At 41.0% G+C, this 24,127-nt stretch overlaps 2 protein-coding genes across 2 annotated transcripts in view; both read left to right on the forward strand.

The window, feature by feature from the left end:
* The window catches only part of LOC112488023 (uncharacterized), a 52,596-nt gene extending 42,294 nt beyond the window's left edge, over window positions 1-10,302 (forward strand). Inside the window, exon 3 of the mRNA XM_025062063.1 lies at window positions 9,479-10,302. Within this exon, the coding sequence (XP_024917831.1) occupies window positions 9,479-10,237 (759 nt within the window). The 3' untranslated portion in view covers window positions 10,238-10,302. The remainder of the gene's footprint in view (window positions 1-9,478) is intronic.
* Window positions 10,303-12,056: 1,754 nt separating this feature from the next.
* Window positions 12,057-23,920, forward strand: klf4 (Kruppel like factor 4). Its single transcript, XM_008326098.3, has 4 exons — window positions 12,057-14,800; window positions 18,946-19,870; window positions 20,712-20,882; window positions 22,122-23,920. The coding sequence occupies exons 1-4, from the start codon at window positions 14,585-14,587 to the stop codon at window positions 22,295-22,297; spliced, it is 1,488 nt and encodes a 495-aa protein (XP_008324320.1). The 5' UTR covers window positions 12,057-14,584; the 3' UTR covers window positions 22,298-23,920.
* Window positions 23,921-24,127: the final 207 nt, after the last annotated feature.

The following is a 24,127-nucleotide window of genomic DNA, read 5'->3' on the forward strand; positions in this document are numbered from 1 at the left end:
ATGCAGAATTGAGTTCATTGTTCACTTTAAATTGACCATGAGTGTGAATGTGAGTGTGATTGACTGTTCTTTATGTGGCCCCATAATGGACTGGGTGTACCCTGACAGTGCCCGATGACTGCTGGGTTCAACCATAGTTTGTTTTTGTGTCCCTGAAAAAAAAAGAAGGTTATTTAAGATAAGGATGGATGAATGAATGAAACTACACTTTATGATTCCATAAAACTTGGCACCATTTAACAATTGGAGGTTGGGTTGTGTCTGCTCATATGTCTATTTTCTGTAAAAGGTTTGGTCACATTTAACAGTCATGTGGTAGAGAATTTAGGTGCCACTCTTTGTTAGCCCCCATATGTTAGCATTTAGCTCCATTAGACTTCAGTGTGTGGCAGCTAATAACACGTTGAGTACAGTAGAAGAGGTTTCCTCTTTGAACTCTTTGAAGAACCATAAAAACCTTTAAATACACCTCGCTGCTGTGATTATTTTGTTCTGCGGCCATATTCATAATCCTGTGAGACAGTCCTAAAAAAGCAGTGTGGAAACGGAGGTGAGCTGGTCCAAAAGTAGTTTAATGTGCTCTCTGCGGCGGTGTGTGTGCTGTAGCAGCTCAGTAACACAGGGCTGAAGCCTCTCCAGTGAACCACTATCTCCTCACATGTACAACATCCTGCTCCTCCGTCTGTACGTCTCTGTCAGCCTTGTGTACACGTGCCCAACACAAAGACACTAAAGATAAAAAAAGAAACTGTCTGAGTGAATGTGAGTGCTGTCCTGACATCAACTCTGCCACAACAGGTACACACACTGTCGATTGTTCCCGTCTTCACGTCACCGTGCAGACTGCCGTGCCAGCTCATGCACTTGTTTGCTCTCTTCAGGAAGGAGCCCCTGACTTATTTAACAAGAAAATACAAATACCACTGCGGCTGAATGAGGCCTTTATTGTTAGCAGGCCTGTGCTTTAAATAGCAATTTGACTTTTTCTTGCTCCATGCAAATGTGGAGACAGTGGAGCTGGAGCCTCCAGGACAAATAAAAAACCTGTACTTTTCCTCTCTGCGTACAGAGTGGAGGAACGCAGGAGCCTGTACGCACATACACTTAGACGCTGATGTTTGCCTACACACGTCTCCCTGGTTTTCTTTATGTTTCCATGATATGTCCAGGCTTGACCACAGCTGTGTGTTCGGCATCATATTTTCCCTGGTACCAATGGAGCTCATGTCTGCCATGCATGTGTGCGGGCATACATACTGTAGCATGGCATTGTGTGGTAATGGAATAAATCCATACATCCACACACGTCAAACACACACACAGATTTTTGTTTTTGTTTCCACACAGACATTATGTATTTCATAGCCCCTAACGCTGACCTCAGCTATTATTACTATTTCACTTTAATCGGACCCTAATTCTAATCCTAACTCCAAACTAAATCTCCAGCGTCTCACTTGGACGCCTGCAAATTGTCCCCTCGTTCAGTTCTCAAGGTATTAGGACTTATATTCAGAGAAATAACATTGATGTTTGATCATTTTTTAAGAATTGTCTTAAAACTTCTCAGTTGGCTCCAGAAGGATCTGTAACTTGAAATCTTTGCTTATGGTCTATTGTAGTAGGGGACCATGGTTTTGGACTGGACCATGGTTTTGGACTGGACCGTGGTTTTGGACTGGACCATGGTTTTGGACTGTAGTAAATACTGTGTTTTAAATGTCCGTGAAGATTCTCATTCATCCAGGTCATGTTATCCAAAGAGTTTAGTTGTAAGCAACTGGACTTCTTCTTGGAGCTTGAAAGACATTTCGTTCCTCAGTTGAGACTCCAAAAGAAGTGCAGTTGTTTAACTAAACTCTTTGGACTGTGTTTTATAGTGTTTGTACTTTCTTTTAAAATCCTTTTTTTGTGAATAGTTTTATGTTGTAAAGCCAAACAGTGGTGTTTCATCAAGTCCTTTATTCATCCCAACTAACTAAAATTTACAGACATTATTAAATTATGACATTACTAAACTTCAAAGCAAGTTACAAATAAACAGAAATCAGGACCATGTGTGTGATTGAAACCTTTGGTGTTTGATTTGCTTGATACGTCATATTAACCAATCGCTGTCAAGATTGGTTATAGTCACTTAGGTCTGCCACTACTGTCAGCTAACTACCATTATAGATAGAAAGAACAGTTCAATTATCAGTAATGCGATAAAGTCGTCAATCTATGGTTTGTTTTTGTCATTTTGGAAATATTCATCATGCATTGTATATTGGGGCACAGATACATGTCAATAATTGTCATACGTCTGGCATTAGACACGTGCTGTATTTTTCCATGACTTTTACATTCTTTCATTCTGTGTGAAACCAAGACAAACTCGTTCTCGACCTGCAGTTTAAGCTTTAATCTTAAATCTCAAAACCAGAGTCCTTACTCTCAGGAAGAACCTCTTAAAATACTCTCACAATGTCAAAATGTCCTCACACAAATGGTTTGAAACCAAAATTAGTCCCCAGGGCCTAATAAAAACTAACACACACACACGCGGTCAACAAGCTGGACAGCGTCCACTTAAGCCCCAAGTTCTATAAACCAACAGAGGGCAACGAGGTCATTCAGTGAGAAGCACAGCCTGTGAGTGAGTCACACAGTGGACTGTAGAGTCTTAAAGAGTCAGGGTGGGAGGACGGAGAGGGGAGAGCACATTAAACTACACACAGCAGAGTATATACTGTATTCACAACATTATAAAGTCAGACAATAACAATAAAACATTCATTAACCACAGATACTGGTGGTGAGTCAAAAAGTTCTAAGACAATTGAACCCCAACCCCCCCAAAAAAAGCAACACTTTATTAATGTAAATTAAAAACTTTCTCTACTGATCCTTCATGTCGGTCTGAACACTTTTGAAAGTTGATGTTTCAATCTGAGAATTCCTTCTTTTTGTAATTCCAGGGCTCACATCCTGTTTCTTTGCAGGCTGGACTCAGGCCTGAAATTGAGTTTCATGAAAGAAAAGATTCATACGGAGTTAGATCAAAGACTCATTGACTCAGAAAAGATTCATACGGAGTTAGATCAATACCTGTTGCAAAGATTTAATGAAAATAATTTAATAAAAAAAAACAACTCATGTTTGACAAAGATAATAAAAGATAATGATAAAACTCTGTCAGACACGCCTGAAAGAACTTTTTGACTTGCTCTCCTAATCTAAGCGTGTGCAGGAATTGGCAAACAACAGCTCCAGTACTGCATGATTTACTATTTGTTACTGGTATTTCTGCCTTCCAATTTAGCCAGCCCTGCTCACAATGACAGTCTTTGATCTGCTTCTTCTCAGTTCACTCTTTACTCACAATAAACTCACACACACACAATAAAAAAATGACAAACAAGGAAATAAAAGTGACCTGAAACACAGAGAAGATGATCTATGACTGTATCTCTCAGCGGGTGAACTTGATAGCTGTTGATTCTGGTAAACACTTCACCTCACTGTCAGCCAGCAGCTAAAAAGCCCTCTGTCTCTGGCTATTGTATTCATACAGTATTACATTGTTCTTAAGCCAGTAGCTGAAAAATGAGACAAGTCATTTAACAGGCATCACATGTTATCATATATCATCAGTGAACTGATTTATGTCCTTTCAGCAAATGCATTAAAAATAAAGGTGGCAGGTTCTGTTTGAGGCCACCAGGGGCGTGACAAGCAAATGAGGCGATGGTCCAAAAATGACCAAACGTCACGATACAGGCGTTGGAAGATTTTTAGAAACCTGACATCTCTGGGCGACAAATGAACTATTCAAGGTGCTAACACCGGCCGTACTGAAGTGTTCCACGTCCCAACTGTAATCTTATTGGATTCTGTGGAACTGTTCTGTCATGACATAACTAAACTTTTACAAGCTCGTTGTCGAACACTTTCGAAGCAACAGTACCACTGATCTCAGTTTGGATTTAATCAGACCGTCTCTGATGTCTTTCCTTTTTAAAGTCTGTAACTGAGCGGTGTGTTGCTGACGTGGCATTTCTCCTATTTTGGCTCTAAAAAAAACCCACGTGAACCTACTAATTTAACCTACTTGTAGCAGCCAGTTTTCTTTGCAGACTCATTAAATCCATGTGTCTAATCAACAGTCTCAGCAGTCGGATGCATTTTCGGTGAACGTCACGGTGCTGATTGCTCTCAGACGGCCAGCTCTACTTTCTATAAATGTCCTGAAATTATTAAACATCTACTGTTTGTTAACGTTTCACTTACTATGACTAGTTAATTTAGAAACAACTCTTTATTCTTGTTACTGTTGTGTATATGTTCTCATACCCATAAAAGCTCGGCTCTGATTGGCTTCTGTGGAGTGGACACTGATTGGATAAACTGTCATGTTTTCATAGTTGCTTCTTGATTTTTATTATTGATAACTTTTAAAAGAAGACTCAGACAGTATCATAGTCATTGTAACAAATACAGAAAATGAAAATCGACTTCTGCATTTAAACCATTGCTTCCTGAAAGCTTAGTGAGCGAGGGAATTTTGGTGCTTGCTCAACACACCACAACCACAGCCAGATTCAAGCCTGCCCCTCCGATAACAACCTTAATCTATTTACCACTGGACGTGGGCCGTTTGAAGTCCATCCATCCATCCATCCATTTTCATCTGCCTATCCGTTACCAGGTCGCAGGGGCAGCAGTCGCCACCCAAATCACCTAATCCTTCCTGCAGGTGGTGAGTCCACTGGAAGGTACCAACCGCCCTAACCGGGATTCGAACTTGCCCAGGAGGTGAACCCTGGGGTTCCACACCAACGACAGAGACATTGCCTCTGGGGCAAAGCGCCACCGTTTGAAGTCCAATTCTTATTAAATTACTTGGCCCTAAAATAAGCAACACTTGTTTCAAGGAATGACAAAATAGAAGCATTTTATTTTTTTAAAAAAAAATGCAAAAAAAAAAAAAGAAAAAAATGCCTTCCTTACTTTGATTTTACATCAACTTTCAAAGGCCGGCAGATGATCCTGAAACTCCTGAAAGTCTAACAGTGTGAATTTGGCTGAAGCTAAGCCTGGAGCATGTCCCCCATGTCCCCAGCTACATGTACATGTACAAAACACTACCATTAATCTTTACTCCTTACTCATGGCAAGAAAACCTAATGAGCGTTTTTCCCACAATGTCAAATCTTTCCCTTCAGTGCCATTCATTAGTATATATCTTAGCTCTTTGTGCAAAAAAGAAAATTGGATGTTTAATGCATTCAGTTCAGCGTGCAAATATAATAATCGTTACCACTTATTTTCCTTTGCCAGTTTCAATGGTCTATGATAAATGGCATGGTTTCAAGTTCGTACAATTTATTTCAATTTGACAAAAAAGGCCAGTTTTATGACATTTTATTTCATATTTAAGCAGGGGATCGAGCCAAAAAAGAGAGTATAGCTTGTGTGGAGCGAGCAGTTCATGAGCCGGTGGCCCATCTGGTTTAAGTTACTAAAACCCCCCCTCCTCAATTACACTCAACATGATGTCAATAAAACGTCAGTCTGGAGAAGCTATCACTTAGCTAAATTGGGCTTGTCAAGTATTGTTCTTTTCTCAGCATTCCAGTGGAGAGAATCAGTCTGAAATGATTTGTATTTTGATTAAAGTTACCACAGGTTGCCATTTCTGATTTGGTCTGGGCACAAGGTTTTAAAACCTGGCCAGGTTTTTTTTGTGTATTAGTAGGAAAAAACAGTGAATATTTTCATTATGGAACTGGATTATTTACATCATCAAAGAGAAAACAGGTAGATCAAGGCATTAAGAAATGAACTGCAGTATTGAAGGCTCTATCATTTTGATCAAGTATGAATAGAAAACACAACTAAATACTGAATGCTTGCGAGATCTGAAGGTATTATAACAAAAAAAGGAAATGCTAAAAGCTACAATACATTTTAGAAGCTAACAAGTTAAAGTTAGCCTAAATATTAGCAAATACAGCAAATCCTCAAGTCAGAGTTAGATAAATGTACAATAAGTGTAAATAATTGCATCTGTAGCCAATAAAAAAAAAAAGATAGCTGGTAAACCAGATATGAATTAAACTGAGCCGGTATTGTATCAGAAATACCTCCTGGAGGATGGCAAAATTCAAACTGAGAAACTGGCAAAGGCGTAAGAAAATAAATAGCTAAAATTTTAAGTAAAAAATGTAGCTTACAGTTTTGTCTAGAAGGTTCTAAAGGTATCTAACGTGTCAATCGTCAAAAGTCAACGTGTCCCGTTTGACTGTCCCAATTGGCTAACATTTGACTTTCTTGTCTCTGGTCCTGTATATTCTCAGCTTCTTATCACTGGGCAGTTGATATTTATGTTTTTTCTCTCGTATTGCATGGAGAATTTATGAGGACTTCCCTGGTTTTAATGAAGGGAGTATCCAAGTAAGACGATCTCTTTCTGCACAGCCTGTACGTGCTGATGTTCAGGATTACTATTGTAATTTTAACATCCCTGAATACTTGTGCCATGTTTTCAGAGTCAGTCCAGGACTTGATCCATGGAAAAGGTGACACACTCTCCACTGCTCCCAGGGGTAAAACGGGAGAGTCCACACCTTCAGAGGAACGCAGAGGCCCGTACTGTCCTGAAATCTGACAACAATTACTGCATGAATTTCAGCATATCACAATGCCAAATGCCTTATCTCCGGACCTTCACTCATTTAGGAAAATCTGGAGATCATCAACAGAGAATGTGTTGGTTATTTTGTGTTTTCGTTCAAATTAAGCTCCAACTACATCTGCAGGAGAACTCCGAATTGATGCCTGAAAAAGAGGGTGATGATACAAGTCATGTAAATCACTAAACTCAGAAACCGCTAAGCCTTTATCACATCATCTCAGATTCCAATGTGCCTCATGAACATAAAGATTTAATCAAGTGTTGTGAAAATGCGACAGCCACGGTTTTACAGCAGGGCATTCAGAGGATAAGACGACCTACGAGCTGCCTCTGAACCAGAGCCAGAGCCACTCTTGACGGTTTAAGAAGACTGCTGATTGCTATAATTGCTGTGCAGCAGGAGTCTGTTACAGGCAGGAATAATTAAAAAAAACAAAAACTTTTAATACTTTGTTTCTATAGGAACCCTTGTAACACTGTAAAGATGTGGTCTGGGTTCAGTGACGGACTGCGCTCTCAGCTTTTATGGTACAAGTGTGACTGAAAGCTCTTTGGTTTTAGATTTGATTGTTCTGCGAGTCTCGCAATCGTCTGGAAAATACTTTATGAGCAACAGATACAGCGGTGGGCAAAATCATGGAAACCTTACAAGAAAAAGAAAACGACCTCTTCACGGGTGAAACACGTGCGTCATACGCAGTTGCTGATTAGATGGAGTACATAAAAAAATACACGATGGAAGTCGGACGTGCTGCAATATTTCACGTGATCGGTTTCAGCTTGTAGTTTTAAAGATTTTTTTTATAGCCGACAGATGCTGCAGTATGGTAAACAAATATTGGTGACCTTTTTTTCTACAGACGGTCAACTGGTTTAAAACTCCACAGGAATTAAACTTTAGTTTGAAATCAGATTAAAAGTGATTTGAAACGGTGGGGAAATGCTCACCCCTCCTCTGTTGTGAATGTAACAGTAGAGACCAAATCAGTCAGTGCAGTTTATGACATTATACTGGCGCCAAATCTGTCACATCCAACGTACGTAGATGCAGACTTGTCCAAGTTCCCCGTGTGTCACCAAGGTGAGCTCATGGGAAGTCCCTGATTCTCCGCTGTCAGACGGACAGAGAAGCACATTCTCTCCAGCTCTGTCCACTTTCAAGCTCTCTTCTTTTTAGAGGCTTCTAATCCTGGCAGGTCTCTGGTCTGACGTCACAGGGCCTTCCCTGCTCCCTGATGACGGCCGATGTGCTGTATGCACACTCTGGTTTCCTGCGCTGCTCGTAAACACCCATCCCTGCCCTGGCCCTGATGTGTGACCATCTGATGTAGACGAATAGAGCAGCAGAGCAGCCGAGAGGGTTAAACTCTGGGGGGAGAAGGCGCGGAGTGAATGTGTGGGCCGGAGTGAGTATAAGGCACCCAACTATTTTCTCTCCTTTGCTTCCCCTCCTGTGAGTCCAATATTTGGCTGCCTGGATTGCACCATGTGACCAGGAAGTGTGGCTCCCATCCATTTCCCCTCCTGACAGAAAGGAAATATTGTAAGAGAGGGGCCGGCGCTGGGCTCTGTTACGTCGCTGGTTAAAAATAACTGGCATATTTAAGGCTGCCGAGGAATCCCAGGGCAGGCAGAGGCTGGACAGCCTGCCGCCCGGCAGGAGCTCCCTCCTTTCCTTCTCTGTGTCTATTCTGCTGACTTCTCTTTCTTTTTACTTCCACTCATGAACCTTTCACTCTTCACTCAGCCACTGCAGCACGACCGCGACCACCACCCTGTCTACAGATAACACTTCTACACCCGTGGAAAATCACCAACAGAAATAACCAGTTGGTAAAACCTCAGTATTTGCTGGTACAGCTCTGTGTCCATTAACAAGCCGTCACACAGCTCTGCTCGCCAACATCATGGCCGCAGCGAAAACAAATATCTAATCATTTTGTAATAGAATTGACCACAAGCAATGTATTAATTCCAGTTACCAGCCATGGCATATTTGTTCTGCGTCACATGCTCTGTGTTGTTGGCTGCATTATGACTTTCAAGGGTAGAAGATGTATTTTAAACAAAGCGTTTGCTGTCTTTTGGTCGGATTGAGAGAACAGGGAAAAAGAGGGAAAGACTAAAATGACTGAATAACTGAAGAAAAAAAACCCCACAATTCATATAAAAAACAGTTGAACTGGTTCCACATTCACTCATTTTTCCATCCTGTTTTTCTTACTTTTTTATCTTCAATTAACCAGGTTTCTGTTGTTGTATTTTTGCCGTCCCTGTCATACTCTTCCTTCTTCGTCTTTCTTTCTTGGGTCAAACTCGTTCTTCACTCAATGCATCACATTTCTATTCATTCAAACATCTACTCCCCTTGTAATCCTCATCAGGGTTGTTGGCGACCGTAGGGTTATTTCTACCTGGTGATGGTGAAATAATCCTTTAGTGTTTTATGACATCACTCTTGATCCTCGATTCTATTCCTTACTGTATGAAAGATGTTCTGGTTTTGAATCCTTTTGTTCCTTTCGTTTCCACTTTGTTGTGGACCTTAATCCTTTGTAATTCTTTTCTTCGCCCCTAGTAGCCAGTAAGTTCATTATTATGATTCTCTGACCAGAGTCAGTTGATCCATGGGCATAGGAACCAGATCATCTTTGTCTCACAATATTCCAGTTCTGGTTCATACATACTATGGACTCACCAACTCTGGTCAGTGAGGAACTACAGATTCAACAGCCGAGAAAGGAATGCCCCCCTCTGGTGGATTTGGCTGAATATGAGGTCATCTATCTTCCCCTGCAGGGTCTTCTAGCCACTGGTACCACAGAGCAGCCAAAGGAACCCAGCAGAGGTCCTTCAGATGTAGCGTCAGAGTGCTCACAGTCGAGTGAGGCCTTGTGTCGGTCATTTAAGTCCTTGTTGCCTCCTCATGTCATCTGGGCCCTTGGCACTACTCAAGTTGCCCTAATAGAGAATAAGATCCAGCAAATTGAGTTTGCAGAAGCAGCTAAACAACTGGAGGAGGAAGCTTTAATCGACGCAGAGGAGGTGTGGACCGCTAAGGAGTGCGCAGAGATTCAGGCTGCGCAAGAAAGACTCCAGAGGAGGCGACAGGAAGTCCTTGATTCCAAAGCAGCTCTGCTGCGACGGGTGACCAGACAGCGCAGACTCCGCAAAGCCACCAGTGAAGCCTGTGTAGCTCAATTAGTTGCTTCAATGATAGAAGAAAGAGCGACGATGCAGCCTTTGGATAAAGGCTCCATCTCCTTCAACCAAAGATCCTCGCAGCTTCACACTGATCTTCAGAGCTCTCCCGCTGCAATCCAGGAAAAAGCTGTGGTTGCGGTGGATACGGTCGATGCAGAGCTGCCTGCACCTGCATCTCCACACACTTCCATCCTCACCCCAGCAGATGGTGTATCAGATATCGCCACAGAAGCCGCAAGTACTGATAAGCCAGCAAATCATTATGACCCGTGGACTGTGCTATGCAAGTGGAGCATGCAGAAAGTTGGAGTAGAAATGACCTCCTCTCGTCACGTGAGCCATCTGAAAAACTAAACGCTGGTGATGGTTGTGCCTCTGTAAAGAGTGTTGTTACTGAAATAAAATGTTTATTAAAAAAATAAATGTCAGACGTGAGGATGACTGCAGTTTTTTTCATAGTAGATAATATTAAAAATAATATTTAATAAAATAACATTCTAAATAATAATATTTGCTACTATTCATTATCTACCACTATATGGTCATTGTCTCTGCTTCAGCTTCTTGACCCACCTGTTCCCATTAGGTTTGGGAGTCAGGCAGTAGGTGGAGCTCTTTCCTACATTTTGGCCAAACATTGGAAATACCTGATCAAATGAATTAACGTTAGCTAGGTACAGTATATCTGCTGAAATCGCATGAATTCAAAAATCCTCTTTCCCCCCCGAAATGTTCAAATTAACATTTACCTTTTTACCACCTTGACATTCCTGTTCTTCAATTTCATACTTAACAGTTGTCTTTAATTAGTTTAATCTGTTAGTGTTGACTGAGTAGTTTAGCGCCAAACATTAGCATGCAATAGTAGCAGGAGACATGTTGTACTCGGTTACGTGTACTACACTAGTGAAGTTGTCCATTTAGATTTAAAACTGTAAACTAATAACACAGCTCTTTACTTCTTTACATTAGAACTGTATTAGAGTTAATGTGAGCAGAAGGGAACTGAAGTGCAGCAGAATAAAAAAAAGCTTGAGTCAGCTTTCAAGAATTAAAGAAGGAATGAAAGCTATTTTTTAATTAGTGAGCAGCATCTGGAACAGAGTACTGAAAACCTCAGTATCTGCACTTATGATTAGCTGGTACTCATATTCACTTGGAGTCTTTCCAGCAGGCAGAACTTGACTGAGACTCACCGGTCGGGAAGTGGTGTCACTCATGCACACCAACGTTGAAAAAAACCAATAGTGTGCAGCTCAGTTCCTTTATAGTTCACACTTTATTTACACAATATCAGTGTTCACAGCTGCATGGCTCCATTAAAGACTGTTTGTTCTTGGTTTGACTGTAAGCATAACCTTTCTTTTCACTTTCTCAGCGTTGCTGCGGTTGCATCAAAGATGTGTGAATGTAGGATCGATCGAAACTCCCGGCAAAGCCAAGAACGGTGGCTGTGAGTTCCTTTTAGAGAGTAGCTGTTTCAAAGAAGCCCTGACGGATGTTTGATCTACGGCATGACAGGAAGAAACTTCATCAGGAAACATTTTGACAGGAAAATTGTTCCTCACCAAAGTGTCAGGTGAGCCAGCACTGTTGATACAACAACATCAGCTCACAGTTATGCTGCCAGTGCCTTTAATGCAACATGTTCCACCAGTGACACCGCTGTGGCACTTACTGAAGACACAGCTAATGGGCCTCAACTGCTACATTTGCTAACCTTTACATATTTGCCTATCCCTTTGGCTCACCTTTATCTACTTCAGTTAGTTGCCATAGTTTTGGCTACCGTTTAGGGGAAAATTCCAACTATTGCTCAACAAAAAAATGTCATTTAACAGTAGGTATTTGTAGGCTTTCTTTGTTAAACATTTTGAAGGTGTGTTTACATTTCTTTAGCTGATATGCAGCTATTTTTATTATGACTTTTTATTGGCTTACTTCAAGCTTTTTTGCTACTGTTTTGTAGCTATATTGCAGTGATTTTAAAATAACAATTAGCTCTTAACTTTAATGCTTTTGAAGTGAATCAAGTTTAAGTATTTGTACTTTAAATTTCATGATATTTCGTGGGTAATATTTATTCACAAACCCATCCCAGGCTAATCTGACATTACTAATGGGGAGATCATGTTAGAAAGTAATACATATACTGTATAACCCGCAGTGTAATTGTATGACTATTAATTAAAATCTCCACTATTGTTAAAGAGAGGCGTTAGCATACTTTAGCATCAGTGAATCTAAACAAATAGAATCTACCTCTTTAACGCTAATGTCATTTTTGGAACGGTTCTACAGATTCACTGTAAACAAACAAAAAAAAACTGAAATGTAATCAGTTTCAGCTTCAGTAATCAGTACTAATCAAAACACAGCATTTGAAAGTAAACACAGTGGATTCTGCATGAACAGATTCCATACATACGCTTTGGTGTGAGTAACTAAATCAGCACAACATCATTGTGTCAGGAGAAGCTCACACACAGTGGTGTCGTCTTCTTCCTCCTTTATCTCTTCACTCCTCGCTCTGTCGTTACGGCGACGCAAAGCACCTCACCTGTCAAAGTTCAACCTTTGTTTTCGGGGGATCATTTTCAGAAGCATTGTCTCCAGCCATAAAGATTATGGTTATAATGACACAGCTGCCATTGTGCAAAAGGAAACAGGTCTTCACCCTGGAACAAGAGACACAGTGCAAACACGATGGGTTTTCCTTCATCAGCCTTCACTTTGCCAGGGCAAAACTGAGTCGACGGGCCTTCACAAGTCAGTGTTTGGACTCAAGTTAGTGTCCTACGGTAAATACACTCACCAATAAATTGTGGTTTCCCTAACAGGATATGATTTCAATTGACAGAGCTCTCATGGCATTGTTGCGTAGATTCTTCCCACCAGTTAATGTTTGCCCAGCCAAGACAACACGACTTGATTCAGGTTCAACCCCGGATTGAAGGCACCAGCGTACAGCATCCGTGCATGTGTCTCGTTGGAGCGACGGCTTGTTTGTTGACTTACCTAACGGACAAGATCCTGATGCAGCAGGATCAGCAGCGAGCGCTTTGTTTGCTCTCGCACTGAAGTCTTGAGTTTATGTGTCTAATTATGTAGGATAGAGAGGTTTGTGTTAGCTCGCTGACTCTGAGCAAACACTGACTGAACCCAAGTCAAACTCAACACCGCACAAAGCTGTGGAATCCTGTGATCCCATCCATCCATTCCCATACAGAGGGACTGGACCGTACACTGGCTTTAATCAAATGACAGGAAACGTACGTGTCTGTTTTATTACAGACAATGCAATAAAATGCATTTGTCTGGTAAGTCTAGTGTATACATATATTTGTAAGTTGCTATTTTATTAACATAGTTAAATTCACAGTGTGAAAAGACAAGTCTATCAGCTGTATATTAATATTATTCCTCCCTTGTTTACAGCTAAGTTTTACGACGAAAGTCAATATATATATGTATATATTGTGTTTATATATACAGTACGTATATAATTATAATTAAGTTTCTATATTTCCACAGCTTATTTAAGCTTTCCCTGAGATTTTTTTTTTTTTTTTTTGCTCTCCAAATCCTAACCAGTATTATGTATTTACGTCACATGGACTTTCGGAATTGTGATAAGAACGATTGAATATATAAAACCTAAATGACACACAGGGGAAACTACTCACTGTCTTTTACAGAAACTTTAAGAGCAGCTGATTTATTTATAAGATGTTGATCCTGGTCGAGATATTGCCACAGACAATGTTGATGTTTTTCCTCTTCCTTCGTCGTCTTCTTTGCGTTTTTAAGAAATTGGTAAGATTCGAGTTGCCCAAAGTAGTAAACATTCTCACCAAATGTTTGCACAAAGAGCAGGGGAACATTGAAAAAAAGAGAAAATAGCTGCAGAGGGCACGGCTACTGCTGATAAACAAACACTACAGTATTCTTCCGGTGCCTGGTAGCTAAGTAGATGGCTTTGGCAAACTCTTTCTTTTAAAACGTGTATTCTTTTTTGTTTATATTTTCCCAATTGCATGTAATGACTTTCAAATTTTCCATGCAGGTGTAACATTTGCCTGCAGCAATGATCGAATAAAAGTCAGCGCCGTGTTCCCACGTCACTCACTCTCTTTTCTCGTTCACCTACATTCACAGCAGCAGTCAGCAGAGGTGCCGTTGCTATGAATACAAACAAACCTCTCTCTCTCTCTCTCTCTCTCTCTTTCTCTCTCTCTCCCTGAGTCTCTTTCGCTGTGTAAAACCACGTGATGTTTTCTCTGTTGGTTGCTAGGCGACGTGGGCGTGTCCAGTGTTTTAAGGATTCCTCCTCTGACGCGCCTCTTTCACTTCAGGCTGCCGGTCAGTGCGTGAGCAGCACAGGGACAGGGATTCCCCCGAAGCCGCTCCAGACGACGCTTCTCTCTGCCCTCTGTCAGAGTAGGAGGAAAACTGATAACTTTGAATTTAACTTTAAGAAAAAAAAAACGTATATAGCTTTAAATTAAAATTAAAAGAAAGTCAGTGTTGGCTGTCTGGAGCACAACACCATGTCCTGGAGCCTGCTGTAACCACAGACCGGCCGATTCCAAAGTCACTCCCGGGAATAACAAAAGTTTTCAACAGACGAAGAAGAAGACGGAGAAGATCCTCTGAGCGGACCCCACAGATGAGGTGTGGACGTGCAGAACCTTCTCTCTGATGAACATCTCCTCCACGCATGGACTACCCCAGGCTGCTGCAGCTGCTCCAGGATCTTCTCCCCAGCAGGATTTACCAGCTCGTCGTTTTCTCTCCGACTCCAGGAAGCCTCTCAATGACGTGGAGATGGCTTTAGGTGGAACACTGCTGCCATCCATCTCCACCTTTGCCAGCGGACCCACTCTGAAGAGCAAAGCCTTAGGAAGTGCCAACCCAGTGAGTATCACGAGACTGGAGGCTGGTGTCCACCTGTGCTCCTGTTACGTAGACTGTTGGTTCTCAAGTGGGGGTGCGTGTACCCTTGGAGGTACATGAAGGCACTCTAGTTGTACATGCATAAAAAAACCCTTTATATATAAGTAGCATTTATTCAATAATAGTTTAAAATAATCATTTATTATTTATTTCAATAATTGTATAGAAGAAATAGTTCACAAACTGACTGTTTTCTTATAGTGCTAAGATTAAAAATCTGGATTTTTTTTAAAAGAATAAAGCCACTGTGTTACATGTTATCATTTAGAAAAATATTTTGCATTCTTTCAAGCAAAACTAAAAGTGAGTCATTTAATGCATTTTATCTTATTTTTATTTTATTTTCAAAAATGTTTTGTGCTGGTCACTGCTTGAACGATGAAATATTTTTTGATGGCTACATCGTTTAAAAAAGGTTGTTTATAAAAGGTTTATAAAGGTTGCCCATGACTGATATAGACAAACACATGTTCTCCTCAGTACTGTTGCATTCATGTCTTTCATGTATACCGTCTAACTACGGTCGTAGTACTACAGCAATAACACGCTATTAACAAACCTCCTTAACCCCCAAAAAACAAAATACAGACTGTTTTAGAACTGCTGGGAAACACACACACACACACACACACAGACACACAGACAAAAACATAACTCTGCTCATAAATTCTTTTCAGGATTATTTAATGGTTGATGTAGTTCAACCTCAACCATTAGTTGACACGTTAATGAGAAATAAACTACCAAAACAGACACAACTGTGTTTTACTGTGTTTAGAGCTGACTTTTTATCTCTGCCTCTAAAACTATAAACTGAATTTCTTTGGTTTTCGGTGGAAAACCAAACCATTTGACAGTTTTAGAAACAGAGACAAAAAAAAAATCACATTTTCCACCATTTTTGTTTTTTATGAAGCAAATAAAAAACAATCAGACACTTACGAATCAATCCAGTGTGAAAACAATGTCAACGTTCAGTTCCAACCCTAACCATACAGAGCAGTTTAGGTTGAACCATAGGTTAATTACAATTAACGCGTACATTTAACTTGAGTGGAACTTTTGGTTTGGTTCATATCATGAACAATGACACATTTGTTGGACTATAGGTTCTAAAGATATCAGCAACAGTGCCAGTGAATAGGTTAGAAAAACAGGGATACACACAAGCAAGTGTGTGTTTGACACCACGGGGCGTGCACTGTTTACTTCTGGCTGTTGCTCAAGTGCTACTTTAACCAGTTATTGTCATCTAGATGAGGGCCGACTTTATTTGTTTTATTTTTATTTTAAGATAATTACTTTTTCTAGAAGATGATGGAAAAGGTCAGGTAATGAGCTGCGAAACATCAAAATCTTTAAAGGTCCTGTTTTTGTCCACAGCCTGAAAGTTTATGGTTCAGGAGCCATAAATGTGTAGAAACATTAGAGAAGCTGAATTCAGAGAACACAAATGAATGAATTACAAAACAATGTAGCGGCCATAAAATATAATCGTTCTATTGAAGAACTTGATTTGTCATTTCTGATCTGAGTTTGAGAAGCTGAAATCTGTTTGAATTCATCAGACACTCACACGAATACTGAGTAACTAATGAGAAATGACTATTTGTTTGGTCAAATGATCAAATCATTTTTAAACTAAATGATCTATCAGTTATCTTTTTCATTATTTCGTGTCAAACATTTTTGTTATATATTATATATATATATATATATATACACGTATAGTCCTTGATGGAGTCAAGTTGAATTTGTTGATAAAAGTTGATTTGTGTGTATTTAACACACCTAAAATAAGGTCTGGGGTCCAACTACGGTCAGAGCAAAGGCAAAATTTGGCCCTAATGTCTATTGATATTGTGTTGAGGAAATTATATTCTATAATTTAATATTTATAAAAATTCACATTTAGTTAATAATTAGAGACCACAAAAAGACACATGGAAGAATGAATACTGTATTCAACCCTGTGATGGACCGTCAGACTGTCCAGTGTGTAGCCCGTCCTCCCCCGTTAGCTCCCCCAGTGACTATAAAAAGTATTAAGTAGTAAAATGAAAACTAGGCTGTGTTCTTTTTTTTTTTTTTAAATGTATATCTCTTGAAATATATATTTATTTTTGTCATGCAATACGTGAGTCAGTTCCACCATGTGCTGTGTTGCTTTCACTTTCTCTGGTCTCACCCTGAGTCAGAGTGAGCTGACACAGACTCGGCTCCATGTTTCTCCCTCATCCCTACTGATTCTCACCAGTGTTGATTGTTTTTTTTTGGTGTGTAGACCAGACTCTGACTGTGTAAAACTATGTTGACTACAGTCAGTGACAGATCTGAAGGTGTTTTTTTTTTGTTGATGTGTTAAAGGTGGACAGAATGGTTTGACACAAGACTTTATTAGAAACAACACCAACAAATTCAAGTTTATTCAGACGCTGAAGGCTGTCGACCCTCACTGCTCTGTTATTTATTGTTTTCAACAAAGGGTCCGTAATCTCTATGTGGTCAGTGTAGGTACTGCAGATGGGTTGATAGTTTTTCTCTATTTTGCACGAGAAAAAAAATAAAAACATAGATACATGTGACATATATAAATAACAACGTGTTTACATGACACTCAACACAGTTTAATATACAATGAATTTCCAAAGCGACCTCTTGAGGGATTAATTAAGTTCTATCCTTCTTTCTAACACTATTTTATATCCTGTACTGCACATACAGTAGTGGAGGGTCACTGCTCCATCCGTATGGAGGATTGATTATAGAAATGTTAGGTGTTCAAACCACAGGTGGGCGCCGTGGGACTAGACATCAACCTGAGAAGTTTCATTATCTTCATGAAAGCAAAAATAACAACTCAAAGTTCGTCCTCTCTGTTGTGGTACATTTGGTAAACGTAGAACATGCATGTCTAGAACTGCAGTCGTTTTTATAATGTAACGTGAGTGTACTCAGTAACAACTGGAAACCAAAGCCTTCAATAATCTTCTTCTATTGTTTTCGAGAACCTGACTGGTTTGTATTCTCCGTAGTGTTCCACGTCAAGGACACCTCTGAATAATCGCTCTGCATTATTGACCCAGATTCTTCCACCTCTTTAAGGCATTAACCTTCACTTGTACCTCTGAATCTAACAGGGGCTGCTTTCAATACAAACTTGTCATAAATCCATCACAGTCTGTTATAAGGGAACGTTGAATCGTGTCAGTGATTTTTTTTTTTTTACTTAGAGATTTACAGCTACACTTTCAATAATACCTCTCTCTCTCTTTTCTCTGACAGAGATGGAAGGAGGAGTTGGCCCTTCTTAGGAGACCCAGTGTGCCAACAGGAAGCAATTGCCACGACCCAGACCATCCCACTGCCACCAGCACCACCAGCCCCAGCATGTCCAAGAAAGACACAGAGCCAGATCTGGACTTAGATTACGACTTCATTCTGTCCAATTCACTCCTCCAGCAACAGCAGCAACAACAGCAGCAGCAGCAGCAGCAGCAGCAACAGGAGGTGATGACAGGAGCCGCACTAGTGGAGGGGGAGGCTGCGAGAGGAAAGGGGAGGGGGACAGGGGGGGGGGGGGGGATAGAAATGTTAGGTGTTCAAACCACAGGTGGGCGCCGTGGGACTAGACATCAACCTGAGAAGTTTCATTATCTTCATGAAAGCAAAAATAACAACTCAAAGTTCGTCCTCTCTGTTGTGGTACATTTGGTAAACGTAGAACATGCATGTCTAGAACTGCAGTCGTTTTTATAATGTAACGTGAGTGTACTCAGTAACAACTGGAAACCAAAGCCTTCAATAATCTTCTTCTATTGTTTTCGAGAACCTGACTGGTTTGTATTCTCCGTAGTGTTCCACGTCAAGGACACCTCTGAATAATCGCTCTGCATTATTGACCCAGATTCTTCCACCTCTTTAAGGCATTAACCTTCACTTGTACCTCTGAATCTAACAGGGGCTGCTTTCAATACAAACTTGTCATAAATCCATCACAGTCTGTTATAAGGGAACGTTGAATCGTGTCAGTGATTTTTTTTTTTTTACTTAGAGATTTACAGCTACACTTTCAATAATACCTCTCTCTCTCTTTTCTCTGACAGAGATGGAAGGAGGAGTTGGCCCTTCTTAGGAGACCCAGTGTGCCAACAGGAAGCAATTGCCACGACCCAGACCATCCCACTGCCACCAGCACCACCAGCCCCAGCATGTCCAAGAAAGACACAGAGCCAGATCTGGACTTAGATTACGACTTCATTCTGTCCAATTCACTCCTCCAGCAACAGCAGCAACAACAGCAGCAGCAGCAGCAGCAACAGGAGGAGGCCATGGCGTGCACGTCTGGTCAGACCTTATCTCCTTCTCCAGGCTCTTTCTCCTCTTCCTACCCCCTCCCTTCCCCTCAGGGCACAGCCAGCGAGCTTCTGTACACCATACCAGACATCAGTGACGTTTCCCCGTCTGGAGGCTTTGTGGCAGAGCTCATGAGGCCGGAGCTGGACACAGCCTACCTCCATCCCACCTCTCTCCACGGCAAGTTTGTGGTCAAGACATCGATAGACATGGGAGAGTACAGCCAAGGCGTGAACGTGAGCAAGGCCTGCGTTAACCCCGTGTCCGAGTCGACTCCTTCACGTGCCTCACCTCCCTTCACCTGCCACAGAATAAAGCAGGAGAATCCCAGTAACTGCACCATCTCGCAGCCCATGGACCTCCACCTGGCTGCTGTCAACTCCCACAGCAGGGGGAGCCAGCCTCAGCCTCAGCCTCAGCCTCAGCAGCAGCAGCAGCAGCAGCAGCAGCGTCCGGCTCATCTAGATCTACACGGATTCCCCGGCGGAGGGAGATCCATGACAGGCGGCAGGTTGTCCTCGTCCTCTTCCCTTTCTCCAGATCATCCATTGACCCGGGAGCACCAGGTGTTGGGACACCCTCACCCTCAGATCCCTCTGACTCCACAAGGATACCACCACGGCTCACCACAGGGCTACAGCCCCTACCCACAGCCGTCCTCCATGCAGTACCAAGGTCAGAGCAACTTCCTGTTTTCATTACTCACTGTCCTGTATTCATTTTCTTTAATATTGTAATTGAAATCTGTGAGACAAACTACAATGGCAGTAGTAGGATTGCGGCTTCTCGTGCAAAGGATTCTGGGTTGGATTCCAGCTGTCCTCAATCCCAGTTTGGGCAGTAGTAGGATTGCAGCTTCTCGTGCAGGATTCTGGGTTTGATTCCAGCTGTCCTCAATCCCAGTTTGAGCTGCAACACGAAAGGCTTTTTTTTTTTATTTAAAAAAATGAATTAAAATGTAGACCCTTGCTGTAATGACTCCACTCCAAAAATATAGATTAAAAGCAGACACGTAGGAGTTGTAGTTGGAGTTCTTGGTTAAGGTATTTGAAAAAGGGAGAGGACACTGGACCAACCCTGAAGGAAACACACCAAACACAGCACATATCAACTTCCTCACAGATAAAACCTGTGATCTTCTAGCTGTAAGGTGACTGCACCAGACACTAGGTCACCGCGTGGCCAAGGAGCTAAGACAACAGTCAGTTTATTCAAGTCTTCTTTAACCTTTAACTACAGTCAAAGTCACAGTGTCTTCACTGACAGTATGAAACCATGAAGTCTTTCATGGCCTATAAGGTGTTTGCATGTTTAAGGTGTGAAGCCGATGTTTACTCAGCTTCAAGCCTTTCCAGTTCAGGGCTCTTCTCTTCTGCCGACTTTTAAACAAACTTTGTCTTGTCCTCCAATCCAAGCTTTAACCCAAATCATATTTGAGTATATTTCTCACTACATTCTTGTTGTACAATTAGAAACAAAAAACTCTAAATCCGGGTTTTTTTTTGTAAACCTGCAGAGACGCTGATGATCTCCAGTGGCGAGTGTTTGCCAGAGGAACCCAAGCCCAAACGTGGACGTCGCTCATGGCCGAGGAAGAGAGTGGCCACGCACACCTGTGACTACGTTGGCTGTGGGAAAACGTACACGAAGAGCTCCCACCTCAAGGCACATCACCGCACACACACAGGTGAGTGTCTGCCAACGAATAATTCTCTTTCAAATACAAATATAAAGTGACCTGCTGTTCAGGCTGACGGCTGTGACTGCACAGGGTGAGAAATGTAGCATAGGCCAGGGCATAAGTACGACTTCTGATGATCTCCAGCGGCGAGTGTTTGCCAGAGGAACCCAAGCCCAAACGTGGACGTCGCTCATGGCCGAGGAAGAGAGTGGCCACGCACACCTGTGACTACGTTGGCTGTGGGAAAACGTACACGAAGAGCTCCCACCTCAAGGCACATCACCGCACACACACAGGTGAGTGTCTGCCAACGAATAATTCTCTTTCAAATACAAATATAAAGTGACCTGCTGTTCAGGCTGACGGCTGTGACTGCACAGGGTGAGAAATGTAGCATAGGCCAGGGCATAAGTACGACTTCAAGTGCAATAAAAAAATAGTTAAAAGAAGATTAGCCTTTTAAGTTAAGCTTAGCCATTAATATACATAGACACATAGGTAAAAGGGAAGAAAAACGTTAAGAACAAAATGGTACATTTAGTCAAAAAAAAAAAAAATCAACAGAAAAATATCTAACTTTTTGGCCTAAAATAATGATATCATCATCCAAAGAAAATAAGTAAAATGTCTTAAAAATAACAAAGGAGACTAAAGCCAAAATATAGATAAAAACTAGGGCAATCAATAAGTAACTGAGAACAACAAAAAGGGGAAATAAATAAATAACCAGTTGGGAAAAAGTGAAAGTGATCAATGTAGACAGAACTTTAGCTAAAAAATGTGGGTAATGGAAAAATGTTAAAGGGCAAAAAAAAGAAATTAAGTGTTTTAATAATGACAAAATAAAATAGTATTTATTACAATTTTTTTAACCTAAATGTTGCCTCAGTGAATCAATATGTAAAATGTTATAGCTTATAAGCTATGATAGTAGCACAGATGATCAAGTTAATTAGTCTGAAACAGTTTAAAGCCTATGAGGTATTTGTTGTGTGCAGAACATTTTAAAGTTTTCCAGAGTAGTTAAGAATTTAAAAAACATGATTGGAGCTGTGGGCTGGTTTGGCAGGTGCAGGTGAACAGGTTGAGACTAATCCCTGCTCAAATACAAACTCTGGGATAATTAGTTTGGTCTTTGTCCTTGGGCTGTGGGACAGGACGGACATGTCTCCTGTCGGTGGGGAAGGGTTCTGAACCTGAGTGGCCGACACTAACAACTCTGTGTTTGTTGTGTTTCCATCGAAGGGGAGAAACCGTACCACTGCGACTGGGAGGGCTGTGGCTGGAAGTTCGCACGTTCTGACGAGCTGACTCGCCACTACAGGAAGCACACGGGCCACCGACCGTTTCAGTGTCAAAAATGCGACCGGGCCTTCTCAAGGTCAGACCACCTCGCTTTACACATGAAGAGACACTTATGAGGCTGGCTGTGAGCTCCAGACTCAGACTGAAGGCTCTTCCAGGAGAATATATATATAGTAGCGCAGCCTTGAACGGACGAGTGGCCCACCCTTTTTTATAATCTGACTCAATGAGGGCAGCTGTGGTGTTCACCACAGAGACGCTGCTCTGACCACAGAGACCGATGTTGTGCAGGTGACTGGACGAGACCTTTCACGCGGGGTCGTAAACTTCTATGACAGGGACCAAACTGGAATTAGTCTTATTTAATCGACAAAACTTGGAGGACCAGGTGCCAACAAATTACAACTGGAAATTAGGGATTCATGAAAAGATCCAATCTGATCAACTGTCTGCAGATAATGTAATCCAAATATATCAATTGTCCGGTAAATGCAGCAAGGTTTCCTACACTGAGAGAGCCAAAGCAGAGCCATTAGCCAAAGAGCTAAAAACAGCTAACCGTAGCTAACACAACCATGTCTGGACGTTTTCGCTGTGTTGGACAGTTTACCTGTCCTCAGCTGAAACTTTGAGGGTGTACCAGTTTCTACACAACAAATCTTATAAAGTTTGAAAGCTCACCATCACAAAAGAGCTTTACTAAGTGATTATGAAGTAGCTGTATCTGTTGACGCAGCAGCTAGCACGGAAGCTAAAAGGAGAGATCTAGAAAGGTATTCCCCAGCGAAAGTAAAAATGGCCAAAACACTAAATAATAAAATTATAGACTTAATTGCCTTCTCCTAAATTTCGATAGAAATTTAAAATGTTGATGATGATTTTATTTAATACATTTATTTCAGTGCTGCCAAACTTTAAGATGCATTATTATTTTTATTTTTTTTATTCTGGTCTCACCTACAGCCCTCAGCGTTTTTAATCCTCAGGTCAACATAAGCAAAAGGTCATATGAAGGTCATTGTTTCTCAAAAAAAATGGGTTATTAAATCATCAGTATTGGCCATGAAGATCAGGAAATTATTGGTTATTGATTGAATCGTGCATCCCTACTGGAATTGTATTTTCTTTTTTGTTAGGGAAACCAGGAGCAGAATCTTCCGTGGCCTTCAACCAGCAATACACCATGAACTCTAGGATCAGTCCACAGACACACTGTCCAAAATACTGTATTAACACATATTTATACACACATTTCACCTGCAACACAACCGATTTCAGGTACATTGTTAATTTATAAAGATGGTGCTCCGTGACCCGGAGAAGGTTTTTTTCTTTAGAGAAAAGGTACCAAAGACAAAAGGGAAAGAAACAAACCAGTGAAAACTATGGGGGAGAAACAGTGCCATATTTTTTTGTTTCTGTGTTTCTTGGAAATTTCTTCCACAATCTGACTTCCTGAATCAGGTGAACACTTCACTTTAAAAAATGGTGATGGCAATCTTTAATGCACTGCAACTGCATAGTGCAATAATTTATATGAGACATTCATATTTTTGTATGGAATGAGTAACTCTGAACAAAGATTTTTGTTTTTGTTTATAGCCTAAATATGTAATATAATCCTGGTTTTTGTTTGTACATTTGCACATAAAATGCTTTGTTATTGTCTTTTGTATTTACAGTATATTAAAATAAAATGTACTTGAAATAGTACAGCCACCGTTGTGACCCATTCTGAATTGAAGATTTGAACGATAATAGTTGTTTATATATAAATATACTTTTCCACAACTGTGAGCATAAAACGATAAGCTAACTACAGAAATAACTAAAGGTTAGACAGTGAGCTAAGTTTTTTTGTCCTTTAGCCAAATTCAAGCACTTTCAAGGATTTTAAGTACCAATACTCCTATTTTTTGCCCTATTAATCCACAGCCTGTCAGCGC

Source organism: Cynoglossus semilaevis, chromosome 14, assembly GCF_000523025.1.
Source record: "Cynoglossus semilaevis isolate Cse_v1.0 chromosome 14, Cse_v1.0, whole genome shotgun sequence".
NCBI classification, from domain to species: Eukaryota; Metazoa; Chordata; class Actinopteri; order Pleuronectiformes; family Cynoglossidae; genus Cynoglossus; species Cynoglossus semilaevis.